This window comes from Frankliniella occidentalis, unplaced genomic scaffold, assembly GCF_000697945.3.
Source record: "Frankliniella occidentalis isolate FOCC.00 unplaced genomic scaffold, Focc_3.1 Scaffold146, whole genome shotgun sequence".
Lineage (NCBI taxonomy): Eukaryota > Metazoa > Arthropoda > Insecta > Thysanoptera > Thripidae > Frankliniella > Frankliniella occidentalis.
In genome coordinates this window covers 230,771-240,541 of record NW_026267273.1, presented here as the reverse complement: position 1 = coordinate 240,541, position 9,771 = coordinate 230,771, and the positions used below count along the sequence as shown (strand labels likewise).

At 50.2% G+C, this 9,771-nt stretch overlaps 1 protein-coding gene across 7 annotated transcripts in view; it reads left to right on the top strand.

Annotated features, from left to right (window-relative positions):
- The window catches only part of LOC113205839 (uncharacterized), a 40,461-nt gene extending 30,957 nt beyond the window's left edge, over positions 1–9,504 (top strand). For 5 of the 7 annotated variants that reach the window (XM_052271024.1, XM_052271025.1, XM_052271021.1 and 2 more), the window contains 9 exons: positions 816–955; positions 1,098–1,436; positions 1,957–2,417; positions 2,708–2,859; positions 3,467–3,591; positions 3,684–3,866; positions 4,130–4,234; positions 4,892–5,128; positions 5,355–5,958. In XM_052271024.1, the coding sequence (XP_052126984.1) occupies positions 816–955; positions 1,098–1,436; positions 1,957–2,417; positions 2,708–2,859; positions 3,467–3,591; positions 3,684–3,866; positions 4,130–4,234; positions 4,892–5,128; positions 5,355–5,528 (1,916 nt within the window). In that variant the 3' untranslated portion in view covers positions 5,529–5,958. Of the gene's footprint in view, positions 1–815; positions 956–1,097; positions 1,437–1,956; positions 2,418–2,707; positions 2,860–3,466; positions 3,592–3,683; positions 3,867–4,129; positions 4,235–4,891; positions 5,129–5,354 lie in introns of all 7 variants that reach the window. The other 2 variants (XM_052271023.1, XM_052271020.1) reach the window with 1 other exon arrangement.
- Positions 9,505–9,771: the final 267 nt, after the last annotated feature.

Here is a 9,771-nt window from a genome sequence, read left to right as displayed (position 1 = left end):
CCTACCCCCCTTCCTCCCTCCCTCTCGGGGCCACCCCAGCCCCCCCGCTGCGCTGACGCCCCTTCAGCCCCGATGCCCGCTACACAACGTTAACTCCATATCTTGGTAAGGGCGTGGCGTGGCGTGCAGTGGTGTGGTGCTATGTGGACCTCTCCGCCGCGTGTGCGGCGGGCGTGGTGGTATACAACATCGCCGCTGCTGCTGCGATTAAATTGGAAGCTTTCGGTGGACGGGACGCTGCCACCGCCGCCGCCGTTGTTGTTGTTTGGTCTGTTTGTCTCGCTTATTTCTCCTGCTCCCCGGACGCTTCATTTCTCTTCCTCTCCGCCGCTCTCGCACACTCGCGCTCATTTCTCTCCCGCGTACGTCCCGCGCCGCCGTGGCGTCGCCTTCCTCCTCACGAGGGCCGGGCCTGGTAGCAAGCCCCGCCGCCCCACCCGGCGTGGCGGGTCCGGGCGTGGCGTGGCGTGGCGGGGCGGGGCGGGGCGTGGCGTGGTGGGGTGCGAGATGGGGTGTCGACAAAAGCGAGGGTGGAGGGTGAACGTAAATGGGCCGATATAAAGAGGCGCTGGACTGATCCCCTCAATTAACCTGCTCCTCGCCCTCCGCCCTTCCCCTTCGCCCCCCCCCCTCTCTCTCTCTCTTTCTCTCTCTCTCTAGCATGGTGACAGCCCTCCCCTCCCCTAAAAAAAACACAACCTAAATTATTCGTGCTAATTATGAGACGGTCGACGACGGGTCTTCCGTTTGCTCTTTCTGTTTTAATTATAAACTAACCGACTGCTCATCGTCTTCGTTATATTTTTGCTATTCAGGCTTCGACAAGTACAAGGGCGGCCTGGACACGGTGCATGACCTCACGGGGCTGTATTCGGTGTACACCAACTGGCGCAGCATCGAGATCATGTTCCACGTGTCGACGCAGTTGCCGTACGAGAAGAACGACCCACAGAAGGTGAGAATTGCAGTAGAAGGAGCCTGTTGTTTGTCTTATTTGTTGGTTTGGCCGTAGCAAACAAAAGTTGACCGACGCGTCGAAATTTATTTTTTGGTATGCCATGTAAGTTCCATTTTTCACGAGCTTTCCCATTGCTCAGCTCCAGCGCAAGCGACACATCGGCAACGACATCGTGTGCGTCGTGTTCCTGGAGGCCGACAACACGCCCTTCTCGCCCGCCTGCATCAAGTCGCACTTCCTGCACACGTTCATCCTGGTGCGCACCTCGCCCAAGATCAAGCGCAAGCCGACGCGCTACGAGGTGTCGGTCGTGACGCGGGACGAGGTCGGCGCCTACAAGCCGTACCTGTGGGAGCAGAGCGTGTTCGACAAGGGTCCCATGTTCCGCGAGTGGCTGCTCACCAAGATCGTCAACGGCGAGCGCGCCTCGTACTCGGCGCCCAAGTTTGCGCGCATGCAGGAGCGCACTCGGTCCCAGGTCGGTACGACGGGTGCTCCGCTATGAATTCAAGCGTTCACCAATTTTCTCAGTTTTTCCTTTATGTTTTTTTTTCCTTTTTTCCTTTTCGTATTTTGTACCGGATTTCCCAAGATTTTTTTCTGATGTGCCCGATATTTACGCGAAATACCGCTTGGGTCGGTGTCGCGTAATTCGGTTATCTGCATATGTTATTCGTAAACAGTAATAGAACTTCAGGAAAAGAAAAAAAGGAATGAATCGCAAAGAGATGTGAGAGTTTTAAAAAGTAGAGGACGCGTGAATCACAGACGGGAGCGCCTGGTAGTTAGGCAATCCTGATGTAGCGACGCAGCGCTGTTGAGCGGGTGGCCTATGTGCCGGTTCGCAGGCGTTCACTTGACTGGGAATGGGCATTGAGTTTGGTGCAATTCTTTCCAATTACTTTTTTATCTATCTATCTTAAATTAAAGCATTAGTAGCAACATTAGAATTTGTAATATTGTAGGTAGTCACCTTTTTGTCATTCTTCTTTTTGCAGATGCTTGAGGATCTGGTGGCCAACCTGGCGAACCACGCCGAGACGGGGCAGATCCCGAAGCCGTACCGCCGCGGCTCTTGGCGGCCCATCGGCCACATGCGGCCGTCCAGCCCCCTGCTGGACAGCGTCCGCGACCGCTTCGAGGACTACGACGTCCTGGCCAAGGACTTCAACCGCTGCTTCCTCAATACGGAGGCCAACATGGCCGTCAACGCCAGCCTGTTCGACGTGACGTTCCTCGTCGGCCAGAGCAAGCAGAAGGTCAAGTTCGTCGGGGTGCGCGCCATCCTCGGGGTGCGCTCGCGCGTCTTCCAGGAGCTGCTGTACGGCATCCAGACGGGTTTCGGCTCGCCGCAGGTGCCCGTCGCCGAGCTGCTGGCGCGGCCCGTGCCGCCGCTGCACTCGCCGCAGAAGCCCAAGAGCAGCAACTTCCTCCAGGTGCCCGACATGGAGACGCCCAGGTGAGTTCGACGCCCCCCATCCGCCACGCCACCGCCGCACCCAGAAAATCCTGAACTTTTGGGAAATTCCTTGATTTTGACCTTAAAAAAAACTTAACCGTTAATTAAGAAAAATTCACCTTAACTTAATAAAACACTTAAACACAACGAAATTTTCTTTACTAAAAAGAATGGAAATAACTTTCAAACAAGGAAAAAGTTTCCCAATGTTTTTTATTCTGCGGAAGCAGTTTTCTGGGTGCGCAGGGGTCTTGCAGAGGGGTGTAAACAATTGTTGTTGTCCGCCGCAGGCCCAAGAGCGTCCCGAGCAGTCCCATGGTGAAGCGCGCCTTCTCCAGGCTGGGCAACCTGACGGCGGGCTGGGGCCGCTCCATCCGCAAGCAGCAGAGCCAGCTCCAGGTCGAGGACAAGAAAAAGTGGGCGTCGTCGCAAGACTGCTCCAGTAAGGACCTCCGCTCTCAATGTTTTGTTGTTTTGTTTTCTCCCCCTTTTTTAATGAAAGAGAATGTCTCGTCTCGTCGCTGAGCAATATCCCTCAAGTGACCATCAGCAACGGGTAAGTCTAGCCTGCCGTGGCCGAGACTATGCGGTAATTCTAGTCGGCGGCGGGTGGGTGCCGCCGGTGGGCGCCCTTAGGCGGGGAGGGGCAACGGCGACGGGACACGAAATTTGATTTCCCGGGGTAGACTGCTGGCGCGCTAGCGCTCGGCGCTCGGGTCGGGGAGTAAGACAGACTAGAGCGGCAACTCGAGAAGACTCTGCGGTAATGACAGGCTGATAGGCCCGGGGCAAGTTGCCGCCACGCCCGCCGCACCCTGGGCCGGGCCAAGGGCCGGGCCAAGCCCAACCCGCTGATGAGGAAGCAGGGGACGCTTAAAACTTTTCAAATTGCCTCCGAGGTGGAAAGTGTGACGGCAGCAAGCGGCCAGACTAGACAGCTTTGCCATTTATTTATTTTTTTTCGTCATGTTTTTTACGTTGTTTTCTTTTTTCGTTTTTTACATCTCGAGCGAAAGTAAATGTTCTTCTTTTTTACTTCCCTCGTCCAGACAAAGAGAGTAAGGACCGGGACAAGCACCAGCAGCACCACCAGCAGTCGCAGTCGCTGGCCGTGCCGCGGCTCAGCGTGAGCGCCGACGAGAAGATTGACCGGGCGAAGCTGGCGCAGACGGAGGTAAGGCCTCAGTAACCCCGTCAGATTTGTTGTCTTTAAAAACATGTGAATGAAAAGGTCGCTAACTTTTCATCCTTATTCATCGCCTTCAGTTCAACATCATCGAGTTCGACCCAGAGACGTTTCGGCTGCTCCTCGACTACCTCCACACCAGCACGTGCCCGCTGACGTGCGCCAACATACCGGGCCTCATCTGCGCCGCCGAGCACTACGACCTGCCCGAGCTGCTGCAGGCGTGCTTCCACCACGCCAAGCAGTTCCTCAGGATAGAGGTGGTGAGTGCCCGGCCTTGAACATGTATGAGGACTGTAAGAGGCTGTTAAGGACTATCATTTACTTTAAGGACTATGAAAGACTATAAGGACCATTGTAGTCGACTATAAGAGATTTTAATTGGCATTAACACTTTGAGAAACAAGAGAGACTATAAGGACTAAAAGGACTAAAAGGACTAAAAGGACTATAAGAGACTATACAGTCTCTCTACCTGGTCCTGTACGCTCCGGCGCCGCTAAGCTGACCGTTTGTCTCGCCACAGGTGTGCGTCATGCTCTGCTCCCTGGAGAACTACTACTGGAGGTACACGTCCGCCTCGGAGCTGGTCAACATGATCCTGGCGTTCGTCGAGACGCGCGCCCACCAGGTGAGTGCAGCCGAGCCGGACCCGACGCGGGTCCAGAGCAGGCTGCTGCGGGAAAAGTTGTGAACTCTGCCCTTGCGTCTCTGCAGCTGTATGGGGTCATCTTGGGGAAAAAATACGACCCCGCTGAAGCTCCCCACTCCGGCGCCTTGAGCATCCCTGTGTTCAATGGACCACCGTCAGGGGAGAGGAAGAAGAAGGGGGGGGGGCTTGGGCTCTCTGCCACGCGCCGCTGGGGAAGCTGAATGAGATGCTTGCATAACAGGCAGTGACGCAGGCGGCGGAGGAGGACGTAGCCAAGGCAAGAGCAGCTGTTATGGAGATGGAGAGGGTCGGGGCGGGGCGGGGCGGTTCACTCCTCGTGAACAGAGGAGGCTTTGCAGCTGACGGGGCCGAAAATGTGGAACAGCTGTGTCAAACGTTCTCAATGGGGGCGCCGCCGGGCGCCGCGCCACCACCCCGCCGCCGTGGAGAGCAGTGGTGTCTCCTCGGGTGTCTCGGAGTGGGCTCGACGCCGACGAACGACGGCAAACAGACACCGAATACGGGTCTTTTGAACGCCGACATCAGAAATAATATCGTCTTGTATATGTTGCTGCTGTGCTGTGCTCTGTCTAACCTCTAACGCCGTCCGTCCTCTCTGCCGCTCTCTCTCGCCAGCTCTTCCAGACGCCCGACTTCCTCACGCTGTCCGAGTCCATGGTGCAGATGATCATGTGCCGGTCGCTCGAGGTGCCCGAGGTGCGCAAGTTCGAGGCCATGCTGGGCTGGGCCCGGCACCGCATCCGCAGCAAGACGTCGAGCAAGATGGACGCCAAGCTCGAGTTCAAGATGATCATGGAGCGCCTGGCGCGCGACCTCAAGCTGTACCGCATCTCGCCGCAGGAGCTCATCAAGGTACACCGCCACCACCCTCTAGCTTGAAGTTTTGACTCCCCCATTCCTCTCTTCCAAATTGACCCATATCCTCCCCTCTCTCTCGTATACCATTTCACTCTGCTACCCCCGGTGCCAACCTTTCTCCCCCACTCCCCCCTCCCCCACCCCTTGTCTCTGCACGTTAGCCCACTGCACGTGTCCTGCACGAGCCTCGCCTCACCCCCCTGTCCGGCTTGTCTTCCAGATCGTGCTGCCCAGCAAGGCCATCAAGAACGAGCGCATCCTGGAGACGCTCATGTTCCAGGCCAACTCCGGCATCTACCGCGTGCAGGAGACGGACATGGAAGGCTACCAGAAGATGCTGCGCACGCAGGAGTCGCGCTACAGCGACTGGGACTCCTTCGATTTCAATCTGTGATCCTCCCCTCCCCTCCCCGACTCCCCCCGCTGCTCCCCGTGGACTGAGATGACAAGTGCACGTGTCCCGTCAAGTTGATCTCCCCCGCTCTCCCCCTCTTTTCCCTTCCACCGCATGGTGATAGAAGTCTATTTTTTGTACGGTGCACTGCACCCCTGCCCCGCCCTGCCGTGGTGGAGAATGACTGACTGGACTGACTGAAGCGCCGTCGTCGCCGCCGCCGCCGCCGCCCCCTGCCGCCGCCCGCCGAGCAGTGACGAGCGTTGTGTTTGCGTGCTTGCTTGCAGATCGTGCTGCCCAGCAAGGCCATCAAGAACGAGCGCATCCTGGAGACGCTCATGTTCCAGGCAAACTCGGGCATGTACCGCATCCAGGACAGCTACCTCGAGGCGTGCCAGCGACGCCTGCAGAAGCAGGACTCGCGCTTCAGCGAGTGGGAGTCGTTCGACGTCGGCCTCTAGGATGGTGGAGCCGTCGCGTCGGCCGGCCGCGACGCGCGGGGCTTGGCCCTCGCGAGGAGGAGATGAGAGCGGCCCGCCATCGGGTCCGGCCCGTTTTCCTCCAGCCAGTGAACTCTCCCTCCCCCGTCTTGGGTCACCGCCCACTCCAGCCCAGCCCCTCCAGCCCCTGCTGGCCCTGCGAGTGACTCTCACGCAAATCTCCGAGATAAACCCGTTGTGTGGGCTGCAATCCAAACAGACGGCGAGGACTCTCCCCTTTTTTTGTACCTTGAAACAAAAAACTATTTGTTGAGCATGCGTCCAGCATGCCCCAGCCTCGCTTACTAACACTAAAGTCGCGAATCTTCCCGAAACGGCAGTGTTCGGTAGCGCCGTTAAAACCTGAAAAGTACGATATGTGTGCAGAGTGCTGGTATGTGTATGTGTGTGGTTCTAAAGACAGTCTTACAGTTAGTTTGACAGCCTTATCCTTCATCGCCGACATCACATGAACTTCGACGTCATGAGTTGTTGTACTCCCCTGCTGTAACGTCGAAGGCTGATTGTTAGCTCTAAGTCAGCTTTGTGTTGTTTGGTTTTAATGGTTTCACTTAACTCTCTCACCTACCCATGAGGTATTGAAATATTATGTCTCTGTACCGGTGTGTACTCATTTTTGTAGGTACAAGCCCCTGCATATATTTATCCCCGATAATATTCTCTGTCGATACTGTGTGGCGTCTTTGGTTGTGTGTGTGCTTTGCTGGAACCATTGTCGATCCGACGTCGCACCGACAAGAATTATGTCGATTCGACGTCGAATAGACGAGGTTGTAGCCGGCGAGTAATTAGCTTTTGTAAGTGCCAAACAGCCCAGTAAAGAGAATAACCTCATTGGTAAGCACACTCATAGAGCACTCATTCCTGACATTGTAGTGGTCTAAAAAAATAAAGGCATCAAATTTATTTGAGGCCAGAACCAAACAAACAACCTATCGATGACGCTTATGTTTTAATTGTAAAGTCTAATATATTTCGATTATATCTCTGGGACTGGTAACTTTTCCTTAAAATCTTTATAGACGAAAATGTAAAGAAAACTTCAACAAAGACTGCACCTTGTCAAAGTAAATTACGTAAAATATGCTATACATAAGAGACTTTCCAGTCATCAGCAAGTAATGTATGTTTGTTATTTTCAGAGAAGATAAATTTAATATAATTTACCATGGTTAGTGAGAATTTGGGCCACAGTTCACTTGTGAAAATTGGTTTAGAAACCAGTTCATGAAACATATTTTTCAGTGGAGGATTCTAAAGCTACCTATAGCATGTGCAAGATATACTTGATACAATTAGTATCTCTTATTATTTTGGACAGAAAATATTATTCCAAGAGAAAAATATATATTAATTTTCATATAAATGTTATTTTGAGAGCAAAGATGTTGGCTGATTGTGTATAAAGATGGAAACCTCATACTTAAATATGTAGATTGACTTCCGCAAGAAAGCAGGCATTTGTTCCATCAGAAATGTAGAATGAGTGTTATGTCTGATATTTTTCAACTAAAAAATTCTTTTCTTTTCTTTCCAGTTTGTATTACAAATTAATTGTTTCTCCCAATCACATTATTTTTTATTTTGTTGTGCCATGAAAAGAAGCTCGTTAGTCTTAAATTTGTCAACAATTCTGTAAAAACTAATCATAGGGAATTAAGATTTGCTTCTTACCTTTGGGACTCATAAAAATCTTATTTATGCATTCAACTGAGGTTACCGCCAAGCAAATGTGTTCTCCTGCCCAACCTTCTAGTGATCAAGAGCCCGAAACTTTTGATTGATATGGCTTAGTTATTTTAGTTTTCTCACAAGTGGTAACTGGTATTGTATATTTGTAAGGTTTGTGGCCTTTGATCTGATTTGGTGCCATGCTTTTGGCACCCAAACAAGGCCACCCACCTGTTTCTGGTGTGGCAGCCCTCCATATTGAACTGTTATGTGTGCATTGGTGTATCTTCTTATATCCTCTCTTCTCATCTACCATGTACAAGGAAAATTACATATGATATATCTGTGTGTTATGACTTTTGTAGACTCTTTTCCAGCAAAGTCTTCCCTTTCCTCAGAACACTCTGAGTTGTACGTTCTCTGTTTTTGTCCATTAATTATGTGTCTGTAAATGTTCAAATGTTTGTATTGTGTTGGATATATATAACCATATTCAAGAGAATTATTGTCTAATCTTGCATGTCGCTATGTGTGTGACCTGAATCTATGCAATGTGTTTTCTGTACCTAAGAGTTTATGTGCCTGTTATTGCTTTGTTGTCTTGATTTGTTCTTCATGCATCTGCCCTTGTATAAACGGCATCTTCCAAAAACAAATACTTTTGCTGAACAATCTGTTACGAGAGGTAAACATCAACAATTTCTACACTTCTTAGTGTGCTATTGCAATCTCTTGCTTTATATGGGAAGATCCGTTTACTGGGATTATTTTTCTATGCCATTTACTATGTCTGTAATAACTGCATGGTGCAGTGCTAGTATTGCTGAATACCTGTATCTATGTACTTGATGCCCAAAAAAATGTGCTAATGTGCGCCCAAAACAGGTTGTTTATCCATGACAAATGAAATTATTTATCTTCATGTTAAGTGCAATCATCTGTCAATGATCTGATGACCATCACAAATACATTAAGCTTGTCATCTTCAGTTAAATTTACCTAGAAATAGTTGAATGAGATCATATAACAGCATAATGGGTCTTTTGATAAAGCACAGTAAGCACATCCGTCTGCTTTCTTCTTCCCAAATCTGAAGAAGCTATGGCTGTTGTCACATTATATTCGGCAGTGTTGTATTCAGCAATGTTAATGAGATTAAGATGTTCAAGTTGTGATTGTAAAGGCAGCTTTGCTTTTACTGTATTAACTGGATTTATTTTCAAAGAAATTTGATCTCCGCAGAACTGTATCTGTCAAGTTAGAGTGAATACAAAGAGTCAGCTGTTCAATTGACTCTGATTATTTATTAGTTTTAACTGTGATGATTGTCCCTGTAGAATGTGTAATCTATTCCCCTATCATGGAAAAGAAACTATATAAACATTCATGTGAAAACTCTTTTCTAGTAATAAGACGGCAAGTCTGGTAATAATATCGTTCCTTGTGAGGGAAAACGAACCAGCCAAGAAGTTTGTCACTTTATACATGCCAACTTTTCTACAGCCTGAAATGATAAATTTATATATTAACATATATCTATGTATAGAAAGTCTATGGCAGAGCATTCCTGGGGGATGTTATCCACCCTCACACATCCCCCCCCTCCATTTCAGTCATATCAAGAGGATACAAAACTTGGTATATTATCATGATTCTTCTGTATTCTATGCTGTGTTCTGAGAGGTGTTTGTGTTTGATATTAACTCAGTACTAATAATGTTATAAAACAAGCGCGTCACCAGGAATGCTCTGATTTGATGTCAAGATGTCAAAAGAATGAAAATAAAGTTTATTTAGATAAATAACTTATTATTTTCTTCTTCTTCTTAATTTCTTTAGCCTGCTTGTAGGCATCAACTACAGACCAGGGCCACGAGATAACACTGATTACACCAGGTGTCCGTAAGAATACGCGGCAGCTCGATGGGTTGCCTACGCACTAGCGTGCAGGCGCGGAGGGCGAGGGGGGAGCGGTGGAGGTGCGCACCTTTCCAGCGAATTCCGAACAGACTATAAAGGAGGCGCCCCGATTGTCCGAAGCTCGTTTGTCCGAACCTAATTTATCTATTTTA